This window comes from Schistocerca nitens, chromosome 8 (genome assembly GCF_023898315.1).
Source record: "Schistocerca nitens isolate TAMUIC-IGC-003100 chromosome 8, iqSchNite1.1, whole genome shotgun sequence".
Lineage (NCBI taxonomy): Eukaryota > Metazoa > Arthropoda > Insecta > Orthoptera > Acrididae > Schistocerca > Schistocerca nitens.
Genome location: NC_064621.1, coordinates 51280449 through 51302446, shown reverse-complemented (window position 1 = coordinate 51302446; position 21998 = coordinate 51280449). Strand labels below are relative to the sequence as shown.

Here is a 21998-nt window from a genome sequence, read left to right as displayed (position 1 = left end):
TTTGTGTTAAAAAACATACTTCCGTGCATTTTTTTATGGTTTGTATTAAACAATTACACTAGCCCCTCTCCTCACGTTCGGTCTGTGGAATCGGTTCGTCAGTATTTGATGTGGTTTACAAAATATATCCAGCGGTAACGTTAGGTGACTCACCCTGTATAAGTTAATAATGAAAAGCTACATATCTTTTGGAACTAACAGTTGTCTCCTTAGTTTTTTTTAGATTAGATTAGTTTTTCGTTCCATAGATCCGTGCTGAGGAGATCCTCGTGGATGTGGAACATGTCAATATTTTTAAGCTGAAATAACAATACTAATAGTATGAGTATATATATCTTTTTTTAAGCTGAAATAACAATACTAATAGTATGAGTATATACAATACATCATTTGTTTCTATTAAAAAATTCATCAATGGAGTAGAAGGAGTTGGCCACTAGTAAGTCTTTCAGGCTCCTTTTAAACTGATCTTTATTTGTAACTAAATTTTTTATGTTTGCTGGCAAATTATTGACGATGAGTGTTCCTGAATAGTGGACCCCTTTTTGAGCTAAAGTAAGTGCTTTTAAGTCCTTGTGCAGATCATTTCTGTTCCTGGTAGTGTATGTATGAACTGAGCTGTTTGTTGGTAAAAGAGGTATATTATTTAGGACAAATTTCATTAAGGAGTAAATATACTGAGAGTAGTTAGTATACCCAGTTCTTTGAAGAGGTTTCTACAGGACGTCCGTGAATTTACTCCACAAATAATACATATTACACACTTTTGGACTCTGAAAACTTTTGTTTGACTATAAGAGTTACTCCAAAATATTATACCATATGACATTATGGAATGAAAGTAGGAAAAGTATGCAAGCTTCTTCATTTTTGTGTCGCCTATGTCTGCTAACACTCGAATTGCAAATACAGATTTGTTAAGGCATTTCTGCAGTTCTGTGGTATGCTCCTCCCAACTGAATTTATTATCAAGTTATACTCCCAGGAATTTAAGACTGTCAACCTCTTCTATCTGCTTTTCTTCATACCTTATGCATATGCTGGGTGGAAACCTCTTACAGGTTCTGAATTGCATATAGTGAGCCTTTTCGAAGTTTAATGTCGGTGAGTTGGCTTTAAACCACTTATTAATATCCATGGAAATATCATTAGCAGATCTTTCTAGAACGACACTCGACATACTATTTATTGCAATACTTGTGTCATCTGCAAACACGCAGTGAAAAGACAGGGAGAGATTGGAGAAGGATAAAACAGAGGGCAGGTCACTCATAGACCTGGGTATGAGGGATCCATCTGTCCTGCAAAATGATGGCCAGGCTTTGCAGAAAGTGTCATCACTTCTGTTTCTACACCGTTCATTTTTGGAACACAACCTATGACCAGCTTAGAGACAGAAGTAATGACACTTTCTGCAGGACCTGACCATCATTTTGCAGAACTTCATAATATCTTTCCTATCCTTTTTTGTTTTTCTCTATCCTGTTCTCACTTTCTGTTCCTCCTCGATCGATTTGATCATTTATTTCTGTCTTTGGCTGTTCTTTAGTTTTTACCTTCTCTAATCTTAATGCCATAGATCCCCATCTACAACTTGTTGTGGGAGTATGATAGTCATAAGAGGAACGTGTAGACGCCAGCCTCTATAGCAGTTTCCTAAAGACAAAAATTTAAGTGCCACCTCTGGGTGTGCAAACAATGATCACCTCAGGGGACTATGTAAATTCTCGCTATGTACAGTTTTGGTTTCCGAGCTTTTGCTTCATCCATGCCAACAATTCTCCAGACAAAAAGAATAATACATCATCCTCAAGGTGAGCTGCATATTGATGGTGTTTGGGTCTTTCTGTGGTGAGACAGTCAGTAGGAAGCAAATTTTAGGGCAACTTTTACCTGCTCTTTGTGGAGTGGGAATGAATCTCACTGAGACAGAATTGTTCCCAGCAGTTACAGTTGGCTCTATTAGATAGTATTCGAACCCAATCAAAACTTCTGGAAACCATTTTTCACGAGGTGAAAAGGCCTCAGCAACATGTTGCACTTGACGCTACATTGGTTGTTTCAGTGACTGGTTTCTGTTTCTGGTTATTTTAACATGTTTCTGTCATAATTGATGGCAATTTAGGAGATATTTGGATGCTGTATTCAAAAGCCTATGCTGCTACCTGTTTGGACACTATGTGGCTCTGTATTCTGTTAGAAACAATCAGACTGGGATTAAATTCAGCCTCAGTTTTGTAAGGATGACATTCTGACTGACTCATGTGTGGACTATAATTTCGCAATGAATATTTTCTCATACTATAAATTTTCAATGAGAGAAATTAACGAGGTTCGCTTTTAACATGCATTGCTGAAAGCAATGATCAGACTCTTGACAACAATAAAACATAGTAGCATGATGTTATAACCGTGGCCATGGAAACAAGGACTAAAAGCCAGAAAAATTACCACAGAGTTTTCGTATCTTTCTTTATAATGATGGGTGAATGTGAAATGAGGAAAGAGAACATTAGGAGGTTTGAGTAGAAGGAGAGAACAGTGGATTCCTCATTCAGCCTTTCATGTGTCGATATTTATTATTGAATACACAGTTGTTTCATTTTGAATTTTTACAATAGCTTTATGATTTATTTTTATTTTACTTTTTGTTTTTAGCTGAAAGAACCCATTGGGAAGGGGGAATTTGGTGATGTCATGCTGGGTCTCTTGCGGGGTGAGCGAGTTGCTGTGAAAATGCTAAAGGACTCGAGTGAGGCAGCACAGAAAGTTCTTGCTGAAGCATCACTCATGACGTAAGTCTCTAGTTACTAAGAATATTTTCAGAAATGCTACTACCCAAATTTATGTTGTATTTTCTCTGAGTAGATTGTGATAACTTAAACTGACAAATTTTTCAGTGTCTGTCAGTGTAATAGATACAGATTCCATCAGTACAAATATCATAAGAATATAGCTTTTGCTCGGTCAGATTGTGTATGAGCATGTGCACAGTGTTCATAATTTACAGGACAAGCACACAGATTTAATTTTACACTTACTATTTTACATGGTGCATTTTGTATTTCATGCACAATTATTTCACTGCTTTGCCCTAATACTGAGGTTAGTCTCTTAACTTTCGAACAACAATATGTGGTCATCTTGGCTGTTGAAACATACAACAAACATTGTGGATGTTTTTACAGTTACTAGAGGACCACTATTTTAGAAGTTTTGTATAATGTGAGTGTCTCAAGCAGATGTTGGCTGCTGTTATTGTCAGTACAGATTAGTTAAATGCAAAGTTACATCTTATAATAAATGTATATTGAGGAAGTTAGACAAGAAGTTATATACACAATTGCATTCATAGAAGTCACGACCAAGAAAGAATACCACGTTTATTAATATGCTATGATTCTCCGTATCACTCCTGCATGTCGACACTGTTATATCTAAAATATAAATGTGAAAGTGTTACTATTTTCATATTGCTGTTCTTTTTTCTTTTCTTTTTTTCTTTCAGTTGTTTCCTGGATTTACAACCTACGATTTTAAATAATTTCTTTACTCATTTGTTTTCTTTAAGGTCTTTGCGTCACGAAAATCTTGTTCAGCTCCTTGGTCTTGTATTCAGCAACAAGCTCATTTATCTAGTGACTGAATACATGAGCAAAGGTTCTTTAGTTGACTACCTCCGCTCTCGAGGAAGGTTACATGTGACTCGACGAGACCAAATTAATTTTGCCCAGTAAGTGTTTATAATATTGTACAGAAATTTATGTGATTCACACTATGTGTTAGTAATTTTTGTGATGACAGATGTTTGTAATTCATGTTGTATGTTGCAAATTTATCATTTAACAACTACTTTTGGATATTAATATAACACTATAGCATTATAATATATTTGTATATCACTATCTTTATAAAACCCCTGTAACTTTGTACTGCAGTTGAATTTAATTACCAATTTCACGAAGAAAACTGCATAATTTTCAGTTTTGTGGCTGCTGTGTTATATATCAGTTGGTAATAACCAATTGGTAATAGCAAAAATTGCATATTTTATTTGATCCATCATATTTATTTGGCTGGCGCACACACACATAGATGCTGCTTTCTAGATTCTGCCTTAGGTTAAAAACTGATATGTTTGTGCAGAATAAGTCGGACATACATTAGTCTAGACAAGTAATCATTCAAATGGTGGAGTACATCTGTGATGCACATTGAGAATTTTTTTTGTAAGTATATTTAAGCTTCATAGAAATTCATACAGATAACTTATTTTTCTATATAGTTTCCTGAATGGGAAACACATTTTTCCCAGTGGATAGACAGTTTCTTGATCCCCTTTTTGTAAAATGAATGTGGCTGTGACAGCAGACAGTTGCACATGAACACTTTGACAGTGCCAGTGTCATCAAATCTTTGTCCTCTGATTGCTTTCTTTAGTGGTTCAAACAAATGAAAATCACAGTGAGATAGTCTGGACAGTAGGGATGATGTTCTAGTGTAATCTAAAACAATTCCTGAATTTGAGGTTGAGTTTAGGCAGCTGTGTGGGGTTGAGCACTGTCATCAAGCATGATAACAGCCTGGTTTGGAAATGTGTGCATTTTCTGACAATATGCATGTTTCGTTTGGTCCAAATTTTCCAGTAGTATGCTGGGTTCACAGTGCGATGCTTGTAGAGAAATTCACGAGAAGAACTCCTTTAAAGTAAAAAAGACTAATGCAAGACCTTTACTTGTGAAGAGATGGTTTTTGGCTGTAATGAGTGCAGATTAGTCCTTTTTATGCCATTCCCTGTTATTCTTTTCTTCTTCTTCTTCTTCTTCTTCTTCTTCTTCTTCTTCTTCTTCTTTTTTTTCCCCCCCCCAATTCTGGCCTGTAATGGTGCACACTCATTTCAATGCAGGTCACAGTGTAGTGCAAAAAATGTTCCTCTTTAGTTTGGTAGAGTTTCAGTAGCCATTTGTGCAGGCTTGAGACAGTGAAATTTGTACTGTGCAGTGAGAAGACGAGGCGCTCACATTGTGGACACTTTCAAAATCCAAGTTTGTCAGTAATGATCGCCTGAACATTACTATAGCTCATGATAATCTCTGTAGCAATTTCAGCAACTGTTATTCGGTTATTTTCTTCAGTATTCTGACTAACAATGCGAACATCCTCCTCAGTCATGCTGGTCCTCAGGTGATGTCAGTGAGCTGCATTCTCAGCTGTTTGTCATCCTAGTAAAAACGTTTGTGACATGCATACAGTTGAATCTTTCTCAGGCAGTTGTTACCAAACTGTGCCTCAAGTCGTTTCAAAATTTTGGACGGTTTTACGCCACAATGTGATTCTGACTAAAGAAATGGTATGACAATGTTGTAGCTGTGGAGATCAATCACTAGAAATTAAAGCATCAGTAAGCAGAGATTGTGCCTTTCTCCATTTACAAAAAGGCATGTAAAACAAAAATTGTGGTTTATATTTGATTCACCCCTGTAATGTGTGTAATTGGACTCCAAATAAACTATGAAGAATCTATTAATAAATTTCTATATGTTAACTGTTAAAGCGTTCCCAACAAATTTGTCCTTTCTCTAGGGAAGCAGTAATGCAAAAATTATATAAGCACAGACTGCCCATTGAAACTTAAGAGTAAAAAATTCCAAAAATCTCAATATCTTTAACAGTTTGTGGCCATGTTGAGGATACATCAGGAATTGCAGGAGGTGGCATGTAGCCTCCAGGAGCAGTCTGTGAGTCTTTTTGATGCTCTGTAAGCTAATTTTCAGAAAAATTTTCCTCTCACATGATAGTGGCAAGGGGTACCAATACCATTGTATGAACATTAGGTCTTGCAATAAATTACAGAACACTTTCTCTCATAAATACCTTGAACAACTAATTTAATCATCTACAAAAAAGTATTTCAGATATCTTGACAGGAAGTAGAACTGATTTTGTAGGAACAGCCTTGGTGAGCACAAAATTGTCACTCAGTAACAGTGGCTACAATTGGTATGAGGTGGCATGTGAAGGATTTAAACTTGTCCTGCTTATTTATATGAATATTGCTGTGATGTATTAAAGATAGCAGACTTACTATATATTTTACTTACCAGATGGTTTTCATTGATACTGCGACCAGTCACCGTAAACTGCTTCTTTAAAACACTTTTGTTCTGCCATGGGATAGCTTTCTAGCTGTAGCAGGCTGATCCTCATATGGTAAGTTTTCAGAGTCATTTTGATTTATACTAGGTGCATTTAGTCACCAGGATCATGACAATGTTATGCGATTTTGAAGTTGTAAGTATAACATTTTAAAAATGATGCATTACATACCAACCCAGAAAACAAAGCACTTAGGTGCACTTGGTTTAACAACTTGTGCACAAACAAAGTGCTGTATTTACAACTTCATGAACTGCATAACATTGCCATGATCATAGCAGCTAGTTGCACCTGTCTAAAACAGAAAATAACAGGTATTATGTTCGAATATAATAACTTTTCTGGAAACTAGAAATCTACTCTGTAGGAATCGGCATGGGTTTAGAAAAAGGCGATTGTGTGAAACCCAGCTCGTGCTATTCATCCACGACACACAGAGGGCCATAGACACGGGTTCCCATGTAGATGCTGTTTCTTGACTTCCACAAGGTGTTTGATACAGTTCCCCAGAGTCGTTTAATGAACAAAGTAAGAGCATATGGACTATCAGACCAATTGTGTGATTGGATTGAAGAGTTACTAGATAACAGAATGCAGCATGTCATTCTCAATGGAGAGAGGTCTTCCAAAGTAAGAGTGATTTCAGGTGTGCCGCAGGGGAGTGTTGTAGGGCAGTTGCTATTCACAATATATATAAATGACCTTGTGGATGACATTGGAAGTTCACTGAAGCTTTTTGCAGATGATGCTGTAGTATATCAAGAGATTGTAACAATGGAAAATTGTACCGAAATGCAGGAGGATTTGCAACGAATTGACGTATGGTGCAGGAAATGGCAATTGAATCACAATGTAGACAAGTGTAATGTGCTGCGAATACATAGAAAGAAATATCCTTTATCATTTAGCTACAATATAGCAGGTCAGCAACTGGATGCAGTTAATTCCATAAATTATCTGAGAGTAGGCATTAGGAGTGATTTAAAATGGGATGACCATATAAAATTAATCATCAGTAAAGCAGATACCAGACTGAGATTCATTGGAAGAATCCTAAGGAAATGCAGTCCGGAAACAAAGGTACGGGCTTTTGTTGAAGTTTCGAGAACATACCTTCACTGAGGAGTCAAGGAGTATATTGATCCCTCCTATGTATATCTCGCAAAGAGACCATGAGGATAAAATCAGAGAGATTAGAACCCACACAGAGGCATACCGACACTCTTTCTTTCCACGAACAGTACGAGACTGGAATAGAAGAGAGAACCGATAGAGGTACTCAAGGTACCCTCCACCACACACTGTCAGGTGGCTTGTGGAGTATGGATGTAGATGTAGATGTTCCTGTAAATATGGAGGAGCCTGCTGTGACTCAAAAGCTAGCTAATGGAAGACTTACAGCTTTTTTTAAAAAGGAGTGTCCAGTGGATAGATGGATACATAGATAGAAACCATCTGATACTTTAACCAGAGTAACAAGGTCAACAGTCATAATTTTTAAAAGTTTTACATGAAATACGAAAATAGTATTAGTCAGGACTGTAGCAGTTGCTTTGACGGTGGTATTACATTTAGCTTCACTTTAATCTTGGTATGAGAAATTGACAACAGAGGACACATGCATTTACCTTGTGAACAAACAATTCAGTTTTTTTGGAAGGAATAGCTAGGAGTGAAGACATCACCATACGGCCACAGTACAATAGGGTGTAGAACAATGAGGTTTTCCATTCAGAGAGATATGTATCATGTACAACTCACAGGTAACCCAAACATAAAACATTGTTTCTAATAAAGTAAAATGTGTGTGGTCACTTAAATTAGAAAATATCTATGAACAGTGATTGTAAGTGTAAAGTACATGTGAACAGCAAGCAAAACACAATAATATTGTTTTTGATTGGTGTGGTGAATTTTTGTGATTGTGATTTGGTTTTTATATAAGAGCGCTGTTGGGTCATTTTACGAATAAGTTAAAATATTCTTTCGGGTTGAATTCAAACCAACAGTCTATGGACATCATCTTTTGTAACTCGATGGTCTACTACTGTAACAACTGAGCTACCAAATAATTTATGTAAAGAAGGGTAAAATAACAATTTTCACTAAGAATTTAATTCTGTTGGATGACACTGTCCTTCCTTGTAACAGTAGGAAAGCGTATTTCGGAGACTTAAAAAATGAAAAATTGAGGAAAATGCAGAATTGATGAAAATGTTAAAAACCACCAAAATATGAGCAAAAACACGTGTAATTGGGCATATATGATTAAAAATCACAATCCTCTTCAATATTGCATAGAATCTGTCTATGTGAAGGGAATTAAATGTACAATATAATGTTTATACAACAATTTGTGCTAATGAATTTCATCAGTTCTTAAAAATTCACAAATGTATAACAGCAAGTAAAAGCTCATCAAAAAATTGAAACTGGTTTTTGGGTACAAGGTAATCGAGCTATTTCCTGACAAGCTATGACTACAGATTATATGTTCAAAACAATAGTTTTTGAGAGATCATCCTTTGTACTCAACCAGAAAAAAGCAAAAATTGATGAACATGTTGAATTAAACCAAAAACATCACAGCAGCTAAGTGGTTCAACCATATGCATAATTGCGAAGATCTGCATAATGACATACTTTGTCACCATTGCTGTTATTGTTTAATGCTTTTCTTATGAGCCGAACTTTGTATGCTCACCACTGTTAAATTGTTATTCTAGGATTGATGTGAGAAAGAGAGACTTGAAAAAATGAGTTTATTTCCCCAATTGACATTACAAGCTTATTAGAAGGCAGCTCAGTAAATTTCTGTATACTGTGTAAAACGTAAATTTGAAAGAAAGCTCAGGTGCTACAGTTTCACTTCATGCCCTCTATTACTGCTGCCACTCTTTACGATCTACAGAGTGATGTGTGTGTGGTGTGAAGTATATACATGAGCAGTGTATGTACTTGTTGCAACTGCATCATGTCAGATTTGAACATGACAGTCTTTAAAATATGCTATTGCAAAACCCTTGTTCTATTTCCATGTAACATCTCTGTCATAGCACATCATCTGCACGAAAAGTATAGTTGCAGTACTTTTACAAAACGCTTTCACCTGCACTCCCGTCACTGAACAGCCACACCACGTCACCACACATACAGTAGGTGAGATCATTTTACATGTGTTAGTATAGTGTGGTGGCTGCACTGACTATTGGGTGGCTTAAAAAGTCACCAGCCAATAAGAGTTCACTAGCCAGAAATGGGCAACTCAAGAGTTTGAATTTAAAATGTTAGCGATTGGTTGTTGTTGTTGTGGTCTTCAATCCTGAGACTGGTTTGATGCAGCTCTCCATGCTACTCTATCCTGTGCAAGCTTCTTCATCTCCCAGTACCTACTGCAACCTACATCCTTCTGAATCTGCTTAGTGTATTCATCTCGTGGTCTCCCCCTACGATTTTTACCCTCCACGATGCCCTCCAATACTAAATTTGTGATCCCTTGATGCCTCAGAACATGTCCTACCAACCGATCCCTTCTTCTGGTCAAGTTGTGCCACAAACTCCTCTTCTCCCCAATCCTATTCAGTACCTCCTCATTAGTTATGTGATCTACCCATCTAATCTTCAGCATTCTTCTGTAGCACCACATTTCGAAAGCTTCTATTCTCTTCTTGTCCAAACAGCGATTGGTATTGTTGCTGAATACAGTATATTGGAAATACAAGCAAAAAGACGAGCCTGAGTTATAAGCGGCACAAGAAAAGGCGGTGGCTGGGCCCCTTCATCACGTATTGGCTCGGTCTGGAACACTTCACGTCGAATGTCGTGTTTTTGAATTACCGCTGAAGCCTAGCAATAGTTGTGCCATAATTGTGCAGTGAAGCTAAATGTTGCAAGTTGTGTTGACTGCACTGATCGTGGATTACATCAGCATTTCCTCTTTCACATCTCCCCTCTCTACAATGACCTAAAATATTCCCTTAACACCACCAACACCCATGGTGCAAACCATCTGTCTCTTGTGCCTCTTATAACTTGTTCAGTCACATCAAATGTCAATAGGAAGAAAATGGGATGAAGTCAAGTGAGACATCGAGTAAGAACTTAGAACTGAGGTAAACCTTACTAGGAAGAAATGTAAAATTGGTAAATTTTTAGCATTAATCTTATGGGTTATTCACAGGGGCTACAAATTTATCGTGTAGAATCACGAAAAACATAAAATCTGAGAATGTAAAATCAAAGTTCCACTGTAAACACTGCTAATAAAACATTAACAGTTGCAAATTTAAAAATGTGCATATATGTAGCCAAGAGGTGAAGCATCTTGTGAGAAGATGAAACTTCCTGGCAGATTAAAACTGTGTGCCCGACCAAGATTCGAACTCAGGACCTTTGCCTTTCGCGGGCAAGTGCTCTACCATCTGAGCTACTGAAGCATGACTCACGCCCGGTCCTCACAGCATTACTTCTGCCAGTATCTCATCTCCTACCTTCCAAACTTTACAGAAGCTCTCCAACAGAACTTGCAGAACTAGCACTCCTGAAAGAAAGGATACTGCGGAGACATGGCTTAGCCACAGCCTGGGGGATGTTTCCAGAATGAGATTTCCACTCTGCAGTGGAGTGTGCGCTGTTATGAAACTTCCTGGCAGATTAAAACTGTGTGCCCGACCGAGACTCGAACTCGGGACCTTTGCCTTTCGCGGGCAAGTGCTCTACCAACTGAGCTACCCAAGCACGACTCACGCCCCGTCGTCACAGCTTTACTTCTTCCAAACTAAAGTTTGGAAGGTGGGAGACGAGGTACTGCAGAAGTAAAGCTGTGAGGACGGGGCGTGAGTCGTGCTTGGGTAGCTCAGTCGGTAGAGCACTTGCCCGCGAAAGGCAAAGGTCCCGAGTTCGAGTCTCGGTCGGGCACACAGTTTTAATCTGCCAGGAAGTTTCATATCAGCGCACACTCTGCTGCAGAGTGAAAATCTCATTTTGTGAGAAGATGTTTATGAGACAGTGAATGCTTCGGGATTGCTGGATACATATGTCACCTTGACAGGTTCTGGGAAAAACTTTCACTCGTTTCAGGAACATTTTACAGGTACTGTTGATATTAATGAAGTTACAATTGAGTCACTTATTTACATTGTTCATGGATACACTATCAATTTAGACATGATAGTTGGGAACGATCTTCTTGACCACAAAAGAATTACTTTTAGGAAGCTGGAAGTGGAGGCCCATCTCGTGGCAGACAAACAACAATTAGATATTGGAAGTAAAGGGACAAGGTTTAGTGATTACGAATCTCCCAACAAATATAAATTCCACCGATGTAAGAACGAAAATTTCTGTAAAAGAAAAACAGTCAACATAGAGCAGACCCAGAAGACTGTCTCCAAAAAAGAAATAAACTGTCAGTAACTTAAACAGATATGGCACGATCAAGGAATTATAGAATAAAGTTCATTAAAATATGGCTCAAAAATTGATTTTTGTATGATACCAGTTCTTGAAGATAACTGGTGAGTTTCATGTGCAGTTCATACAGTATGGGCTCTCTTGAAGAGAAAATCTATTGCAGCAATACAAAATGTTGGAGGACTAGCCTTCTCAATTTTACTGATTAATCATCAGGAATAATTTTCAAACTGTACAACCAAAATTACAAAGCTGAACTACTCACACATATGCAAGCACTGAAATTGTTGGAACTGTGTTATTACTAAAATCTCCGGGTGATAAGTTACATCAAGTCTCTTACATGAATGAAGTAGTGAAGAAATAACACCTGAAGAAGAATACCTTGATAGCTTCACCTGATCACAGAAGAAGACTTTCAAATATAAAATGGTGATCTTGTGGGAATGAGCACAAATTGGACCAAAATTAAAACTGAAAGTCCGGGATCTAAGTTCTACCAAGTATGAAATTCAAAACAAACAACATGTATGATGTTTACTGACAAAGAGATAACCACAAAGGTCCCAGGGCTACAGCTACTACAACAAATTTATGCAACCCTGTCCAAGTAAGAACTCACATCCGATATGGATAATTGTCAGGTTGGCTGAAGGAGGGATTTGGTCGGGAACTTAAAAGGTTTTCTTGCTGATGAGACAAATGAGGCACCAAAGAAGTCGAATAATGCAGACTAGTTTCTTATGTTTACAGAGGAACTATGTTGAGGTGCAAGTTGGTTTGTACTGTTCTTTTGTTTTGTATATCATCAGAATTTGTAACTGTGGTAATAATATAGATAGTTTGTGTGAAAGTCTGTTACATTTTCACACATAAGAAATAAACGAGATAAATGTAATGAAGTATTTGCAAGAATATTTTCCCTGTAATGAAGTATTTGCAAGGATATTTTGCCTGAGTGAACTTTTGTAAAATAATACGGGCATTATGATTAGAATTTGATTGTAGGCACAAGTCTTTTTTTTTTAGAGTGCCAACTTTGTCACTGTTATTGCTGAAGTAGCTCACCCTTCTCTCTGCCACGAAATTTGTGTTGAAGGATCACTTGACACAACTTCCAGATTGATGGACCGCTTTTTTTTTATCCCACTGGAAACAGTAGCAGAAACTAAAATTTACCAGTATATGACTCAATAATAGTCCAGTAAAGAGGACAAGACTATTAGAAAGACAACAATGCCTAGCGAATCTAAACTTAAGCAAAAATGGAAGGCATTTCTTATTTTTCACAGTACCTATTCATATGCATCATATGAAGTAGCCAAAAATCAGAAAATAGAAAATCCAGAATGGAATAATGAAATATGACAAAAAAGAAGGATCGCTACTTACCATTTAGTGGAGATATAGAGTTGCAGACATGTACAACAAAAAGACTGCTAAACAAGTAAGCTTTCAGCCGAAAGGCTTACACACGTACACACACACACACACACACACACACACACACACACACACCACTGTCTCTGGACACCATGGCAAGTCGTGTGTGTGTGTGTGTGTGTGTGTGTGTGTGTCACATCTCCACTATATGGTGAGTAGCAATCTACTGTCTTTTTATAATTCCTTTCCTGTTGAGCTTGGATACATGCAAAGGAAATTGTTAAACTTGCATCTCATCAAGAGTGACAAATCTATTCCTCAGATCTAACCAAATCGTGACCCACTTTCTGAAATTTATGCCAGCTGTTTTTTTAATAATTTGAATATCGTGCCATCTTCATTTCATCCCTATGGATATTTGACAGTTGATGGAGGTGAATAAAGTTATGTGTGTACTTGAAAAGCAAGCCAAATAAGTGCGGAATAACGCTGTTTTTTGTGTTACAATGCTTATTCGGGTTGTACATAGGATGGATGAGTATTCAAGGAAACAGGCATGGGAACCACGCATTATGTTATTTTTGAATAGACTACTACAAATCCTTTTTGACATAAATTGCTACTACTTTCACTTATTGCATTTTAATATTTTAACAATATGAAGACAGGAGATGCCAGCTTGAACAACAGAAAAAGTCTTCCAACAATGGAAACTTCAGCCAGAAATATCAACAATATAGGGAAAGATAGATTGCTGCATACCGTAAAGAAGACACTTTATGTTGCAGACAGTCACAGGGCACCAAACAAAGAGGGTGGGAGACAAGAATGGGGAGGAGATGATAGGACAGAGGGGGTGGAAGTGGTTTGGTGGAGGGCGTGGAATCAGTATGTTCCATAGCCCGAGGCTGGGGTAATTATGGGAGCAGAGACTGTGTTTTAAGGATAGATCCCATCTACGCAGTTCAGAAAAACTGGTGATGTAGGGGAGGATCCAGGTGACTCAGGTGGTGAAGCAGCCATTGAAATCAAGCATGTTATGTTCAGCTACATGCTTTGCCACCAGGCGGTCTACTTTACTCTTGGCCACAGTTTGGCAGTGGCCATTCATATGATGGCCAGATGGTTTGTAGTCATACCAATACAAAAATCTGCGAAATAATTGGAACAGAGCTGGTAAATGACATGGCTGCTTTCACAGGTGGCTTGATCCTTGATTGGATAGGATAAACCTCTGACAGGACTTCCTATTCCAGCTCTGCTGCAATCATTGCACAGCTTTCTATATTGGTATGACTACCAAACAAATGTCCACCAGGATGAACAGCCACTGCTAAACTGTGGCCAAGAGCAAAGTAGACCACCCGGTGGCAAAGCTGAACATAACAAGCTTGATTTCATGTCCGCATCACTACCCAAGTCATCTGGATCCTACCCTCCACCACCAACTTTTCTGAACTGTACAGTTGGGAGTTATCATTACAACATATTCTCTGCTCCCATAACTATCCTGGCCTCAATCTACAGTAACATACTGTTACCACACCCTACACCCAACAGTTTCCACCCCTCTCTGTCCGTTTGTCTCCTCCCCATTCTCGTCTCCCACCCTCTGCCATCGTATCCGCCCATCTTTCCCCAGTCTTCACCTTTATCACTCTATTTTTCCCCCTCCTCTGTGCTCCACAACCTCCTGACGCTCACATTCTAGTCCCTATACACTCTGCCAGGCAATGTTTGTCTGTCTCCCTACCCATGCACTATTATTCCTTTCCCTTCTCTGTCCTCTCCACAGTACTGCTTGCTTCCCGTGTGATAGTTGCATTCTGGTCCGAGATGCAGGAGCTGGTGGTCATGTGTGCATGAGGTATGCTTGCTTGTGTGTTTCTCTTTTGCTGATAAAGACACTGGTGCTGATAAAGACTGTGGTGCTGATAAAGACTCTGGTCAAAAGCTTTATGTAAATGTGCTTGCCTGCTAGTTACAGTGTCTTCTTTATGATAAGTAGCAATCTGTCTTTTCCTACATTGTTGTAGATAAGATTTTCCATCATTTATGGTTGTCAAATGTAGACTTAAGAAGGGTCAGAGGATTTTTGTGAGAAGGGAATATCTCATCACCTTGAAATGGATGTATACAAAGCGTGTTTGGATGCTTCCAACACACCATACAGCTTCATCAGTGGAAGTAGCTTTTCATTTGTAAGAGGCAGCTGTGACTGAAATGAAACCAGATGTTATTTTGGATTATAATATTCATTAAGTAGGGACTGATAACACAATATTTGATGGTTTTATGGAAATTGTCTTAAATGGTTAGTTATGTCATTTTATGCTCTTGACATCCTTTCTTTCCATCTTGAATTAGAGTATTGTTTTACCACAACTGAAATGAAATTCAAATAATTCGAAAGCCCACCAAAACACTCCATTCCAGTCATGTGATGCCTGGGGCATCACTGGCTGGCTAGCTCACTGCTCCTACAATCATAATGCTAATTCACAATGACATCTTGTTTTGGAATTTACGTTTCCGAAAATGGGTTACAAATGGTGTGTCATATCATACTGTACAAATAGATCTATAAAAACCCGTGAAAAGTTGTTTTTGGGTGTTCCAAAGAATGAGAAAATGTTTTGCACTGTGAGGAGCAGTAGTTCCCAGTTGCAACTGTGCTTTATATTAAAGCTGCATGTACATTATTATTTACATTCATGTTGTAAGTAGCATTTAATGTCAATTTCTCTGTACTTTTATCTCTTACTAGTGACACATGTTCGGGTATGGAATATCTGGAGTCACGAAAAGTTGTTCATCGAGATTTGGCTGCTCGCAATGTCCTCATCTCAGAAGATGGCATTGCAAAAGTGTCAGATTTTGGCTTGGCACGTGATGAAAACTTCACATTAGAAGGGGGAAAGTTGCCTATCAAGTGGACAGCTCCTGAAGCACTTCGGCATGCTGTGAGTACATTTTTGAGACATTTGATTGTTATTCACACCACAATTCTGCACAGCAAAATACGTTATTACTGTGATTTGCCTTTTACTTTGATTATCATACGAAATGTCAAAGATGAAAGTAAATGAGATTTAAGGATGTGAAATTATGCCAGTGGCATAGTGAATCTAATGCTTTATGAAGCAGCATTGTGGTTAAGCCATTGGTCTCTTATTCAGTGTAAGCTGTGTTTAAATTCATGCCCAGCCATTCAGATTTACTGTTCCTGCCATTTTTCTGTCACTGCCATGATTGTTTGCCTAAAGAGGCTGCAGTAGGTCTCCTGTTCAGTTAAATCCAACTGCAAATTTCTGCTCAGTCCTAACTGATTAAAATTTCAATAAGAGATTAAACACTACACTTCATTGCCTGTGACCTTAAATTATTTCTTTGTAGCAACATGATAAAGATAACAAATTCATGTTGTCCGGGTATGGCTGCAAACCCACCGTCGTCGCGACTGCATAGATATCGCTTCGACGTTTGACAAGTACAGGAGAAAGAAATACAGTAGAAGAATGAGTAGCTTTGAGAGATGAAATAGTGAAGGCAGCAGATGATAAAGTAGGTAAAAAGATGAGGGCTAGTAGAAATCTTTGGGTAACAGAAGAGATATTGAATTTAATTGTTGAAAGGAAAAAATATAAAAATGTAGTAAATGAAGCAGGTGAAAAGGAATACAAGCGTCTCAGAAATGAGATTGACAGGAAGCGTAAAATGGCTAAGCAGGGATGGCTAGAGGACAAGTGCAAGGATGTAGAGAGGCATATATCACTAGGGGTAAGAAAGATACTGCCTACTGGAAAATTAAAAAGATCTTTGGAGAAAAGAGAGCTGCCTGTATGAATATCGAGATCTCATGTGGGAAACCAGTCATAAGCAAAGAAAGGAAAGCAAAAAGATGGAAGGAGTATATAGAGGGTCTATTTAAGTGCGATGTACTTGAGGGCAATATTATGGAAATGGAAGAGGACATAGATGAAGATGAAATGAGAGATACGACACTGCGTGAAGAATTTGACAGAGAATTGAAAGATTTATTTTATTTACTTTATTTACACGTCAAGTTCTGTAGGACCAAATTGAGGAGCAAACCTCCAAGGTCATGGAACCTGTCAGTACATGAAATTACGACATAAAAGTAATAACAGATAAAAATAAATGTTTATGAGCCCAAAAGTCAGTCCATAAGATTAAGTAAAGGCAATCAACAATACAATAAGAATCAGCTTAATTTTTTAAGGAACTACTTGACAGAATAGAAGGATTGACCCATAAGGAAACTCTTCAGTTTCGATTTGAAAGCGCATCGATTACTGCTAAGATATTTGAATTCGAGTGGTAGCTTATTGAAAATGGATGCAGCAGTATACTGCACACCTTTCCGCACAAGAGTTAAGGAAGTCCGATCCAAATGCAGGTTTGATTTCTGCCGAGTATTAACTGAGTGAAAGCTGCTTATTAGCTAATATTGTTAACAAGAAACGGCAGTAAGGAATATATATAAAAACAAAGATATGGGATGTGTGTGTGTGTGGGGGGGGGGGGGGGGCGCGAAGTGTATACCTGTCCCTTTTTTCCCCATAAGGTAAGTCTTTCCACTCCCGGGATTGGAATGAATCCTTACCCTCTCCCTTAAAACCCACATCCTTTCGTCTTTCCCTCTCCTTCCCTCTTTCCTGATGAAGCAACCGTGGGTTGCGAAAACTTGAATTTTGTGTGTGTGTTTATGTTTGTTTGTGTGTCTATCAACATACCAACACTTTCGTTTGGTAAGTTACATCATCTTTGTTTTTAGATATATTTTTCCCACGTGGAATGTTTCCCTCTATTATATTCATATCATCAATTTGAACCCAACAATTACGTTTGTTATTGTCACTGTTGCATTTCGAAATCTTTTCTGTCATCTTACTTTCTCTTTCTGTTTTTTCAAGTAGTTTTACTTTGTATTCACCTTCTCCTTTTTACCATAATCTACCATACAATTTTATCCTGCCTATATATACTCAATAATACATAACCCACTTCCAAACAATAACCAAAAAAAATTTTTTTTTCCGCTTTCAACACTACCGCTGCTATAAAATCCACCATTCCCAGTTCACAAACTGTTCCTTTCACCTATTAAACAACCATTTCGGCTAGTTCTAACAACATTCGCTTTATTTCCATTTCCGTTTGTCCCACATCACTGATCATTTTTAGCCGCTTCCCACAGGTTTTTACGTCATTATTTCTTCGTCAGACAATTGTTAGCCTCGTTTTCATAATCTGCCACCACAAAACCACGCCTTTTAATACATTTACACGCAGTTTTTTCGAAATTTTCCCAAATTTCTCCACCCTTTAACGTGTTTTGGCGACAACACAACCACCTAACCTTTGTGCACGTCGTTGGTTACCAACCCAAATTCACCAAAGGATCAACATAGCTCAGCTTTAACCAACACTTTTTCGACTTTTTTCACACCAGAGCTCCAGTTGCTTTCTAGTTCACCTTTATCTCTCCCCATATATTTTTATTTTTATTTTAATTTTCATTTTAGCCTCATGTTGCACGTTCCACCTTCTAATACCGTGTCACACTCACAACATCCCCACAACGACCCCATTAAGTTTTATTTACATTCCCTCCACAAACATGCCTTCTCCTTAGCCAGATTATGCTTCCATATTTTATTTACTCAGGCTTTTCTGACATTTGGCATTACCCCCAAAGGCCTCACACTGAAAGTTCCCATCTCTGGCTGTAACCTTTCTTTCCATCAGTCACTATACCAGTTCCAAACTGAACAATCCATAGCCCTCACCCACCTAATCCTTCACCTACACATCAACTCAGCCAACGAACACACCCGCCAACTCCTATCCTTAATAAAAGTCCTCAATCTTTCCTCTCCCACATCCACATTGGCTGTTCAGAGCATCCTCCTACAGGCCAACCGCAAATTAGAACAGCATGCCACCCTCCATCTCAAAAGTTATCCAATCTCCTGGTTTCCCACCTCCGGAAAGGCAACTCTCACACCCTCCACAACCTTTCCAGCAAACCTCAACCTCCTCTCATTGCACACAGACCCAGTCTCTCCCATCTACTCAATCTCCAACTTCCAGCTCCACTCCCCCCAAAACCTCATAATTGTAATCAACACAATCTGCAACCACCACCCTAATTCAGTAGTTAACCTTTCCTCCAAACCTCCCAATCCGAAACCTCTGTCCTATCAAAAGGCCTCACCTTCAGCCCTACTCCCAAATTCAACCAAACAGCCCTCGTCAAAGATTTACTGTCCTACACTCGTACTCTCTGCTGGAAATATCACTTTGCCACAGAGAAAAATAACCCTGATCCTACTCCTAATGATCCAACTCCCCTAGACACTATCCAAATTGAACCCTGCCTGGAACAGTTCCGTCCTCCGTCACAGCAGGACCCACTTCCTCTTCCTCAAAATCACCCTCTCCAAACCTTCCAGGAATTTCTCACTTCCAACCTTGCTTCTCAATCCTTCTTGAAAAATCTTAATCATACTCCCAACATCACCATTGCTGAAGCCCAGGCTATCCATGATCTGAAGGCTGATCGATCCGTCATCATTCTTCCAGCGGACAAGGGTTCCACGACCGTGGTACTTGATCATCGGGAGTATGTGGCTGAGGGACTGCGTCAGGTTTCAGGCAACACTACAAACAAAGTTTGCCAAGGTAATCCCATTCCTGATGTCCAGTTGGAGCTTCAAGGAATCCTCAGAACCTTAGGCCCCCTACAAAACCTTTCACCTGACTCCATCAACCTCCTGACCCCACCGACACCCCGCACCCCTACCTTCTACCTACTTCCTAAAATTCACAAACCCAATCATCCCAGCCGCCCCATTGTAGCTGGTTACCAAGCCCCCACAGAACATATCTCTGCCTACATAGATTAACACCTTCAACCCATTACATGCAGTCTCCCATCCTTCATCAAAGACACCAACCACTTTCTGGAACACCTGGAATCCTTACCCAATCTGTTACCCCCAGAAACCATCCTTGTAACCATTGATGCCACTTCCTTATACACAAATATTCCGCACGTCTAGGGCCTCGCTTCGATGGAGCACTTCCTTTCACGCCGATCACCTGCCACCCTACCTAAAACCTCTTTCCTCATTACTTTAGCCAGCTTCATCCTGACTCACAACTTCTTCACTTTCAAAGGCCAGACATACCAACAACTAAGGGGAACAGCCATGGGTACCAGGATGGCCCCCTCGAATGCCAACTTATTTATGGGTCGTTTAGAGGAAGCCTTCTTGGTTACCCAGGCCTGTCAACCCAAAGTTTGGTACAGATTTATTGATGACATCTTCATGATCTGGACTCACAGTGAAGAAGAACTCCAGAATTTCCTCTCCAACCTCAACTCCTTTGGTTCCGTCAGATTCACCTGGTCCTACTCCAAATCCCATGCCACTTTCCTTGACGTTGACCTCCATCTGTCCAGTGGCCAGCTTCACACATCTGTCCACATCAAACCCACCAACAAGCAACAGTACCTCCATTATGACAGCTGCTACCCATTCCATATCAAACGGTCCCTTCCCTACAGCCTAGGTCTTCGTGGCAAACGAATCTGCTCCAGTCCTGAATCCCTGAACCATTACACCAACAACCTGAAAACAGCTTTCGCATCCCGCGACTACCCTCCTGACCTGGTACAGAAGCAAATAACCAGAGCCACTTCATCTCCTCAAACCCAGAACCTCCCACAGAAGAACCCCAAAAGTGCCGCACTTGTGACAGGATACATTCCGGGACTGGATCAGACTCTGAATGTGGCTCTTCAGCAGGTATACGACTTCCGCAAAGAATGTTGGCCACTTAAAGTACTTTCTGCTGTAAGGCACACCGTTAACTGAAATACCTGCTGTCCTTGACGTCTCAAACCCGTGTTCTATCGTTTCCTCCAAATCATTATTTTTCGAGTAGGTTGTGTAGTTTCGTTTTTTTGGCTTTTGGCCTGCTTTCTGTAGCACTAGGTATGATATTTTCTCTGTTTTTTACAATTGAATTCAGCATTGATACTAGAATTTGCAGCTCACATAAAAGTGTTACTTGTATTCCATGGAAGAAATCCACTTTCTCCAGTATCTGGACCTTCTCTTCCATAGTAAAAGATTTTCATTCTTTTCTCTCCATTGATCAGAAAGAGTCGATAACAAAACAATAAAGATACCATGCCACATAAGGATTGAAAAGAAAACAATCCAGGAAATAAAGTAGATCATGGCAAATGACTAGACCTCTCAACTCAAATACAATAACAATAACAAAAAGAAAAATTAAAGCTTAACAAATAAACTAATAATTCTCCAATAAAAACTGCAGCACTTCAACAACAAAAACAATAATCACGAAATAAGAAACTTCACTCACAAAAATGCTATAGATTTGCTTGACTATTAGCTCACGCTATAATGTCACCTAAGATCAGTGCATGGGATGTGGCATGTTTATGATACCTCCAAACCATAAACCAAGAGCTTCAATTAAAATGTATGCCATGTGAGCTTCATTTTTAATATGTATACAAAGTTTATAATAAAAATGAGTTTCACACTCTAACAATGATTTACAGTACTGGTAGTAGTGTTCAATGTATGTTGAAATTGATAACGGCATTCAAAAATAATGTTTGATTAAATTCGCTTGTCAAGTATTTGTTCGATATTTGCTCTCGGAGGCCTATCCTTTCCCAGTCTTCGTGAATTGTACGCAGTTCGAATAACGTGTTTTAAAGGGAACACTCATACAGGGCCTGTACGAAAATTGAAAGATTCCTTGTACTTGATGTTTTCAAATTGAGCTACTAGGCATGGTGTATATGGTGGGAAATACAAAATTTCAGAAACATAAAATCAAGGTTTTCAATACATTGTGAACATACAGAATTTGATTGGATCAGAAAAGAATGCGTAGGCAGAAGCAAAATGTAAAATGTGGGAATGTAAAAGCCAGGTAATACTGTGGGTCTACCTGTTCCTGAGAAAAATGGTCTT

The 21998-nt window shown here is 38.8% G+C and overlaps 1 protein-coding gene across 2 annotated transcripts in view; it reads left to right on the top strand.

Annotated features, from left to right (window-relative positions):
• Positions 1-21998, top strand: part of LOC126199372 (tyrosine-protein kinase CSK) — a 222405-nt gene that overhangs the window by 160849 nt on the left and 39558 nt on the right. For both annotated transcript variants that reach the window (XM_049936280.1, XM_049936281.1), the window contains exons 5-7: positions 2659-2795; positions 3572-3733; positions 15719-15914. In XM_049936280.1, the coding sequence (XP_049792237.1) occupies positions 2659-2795; positions 3572-3733; positions 15719-15914 (495 nt within the window). The remainder of the gene's footprint in view (positions 1-2658; positions 2796-3571; positions 3734-15718; positions 15915-21998) is intronic.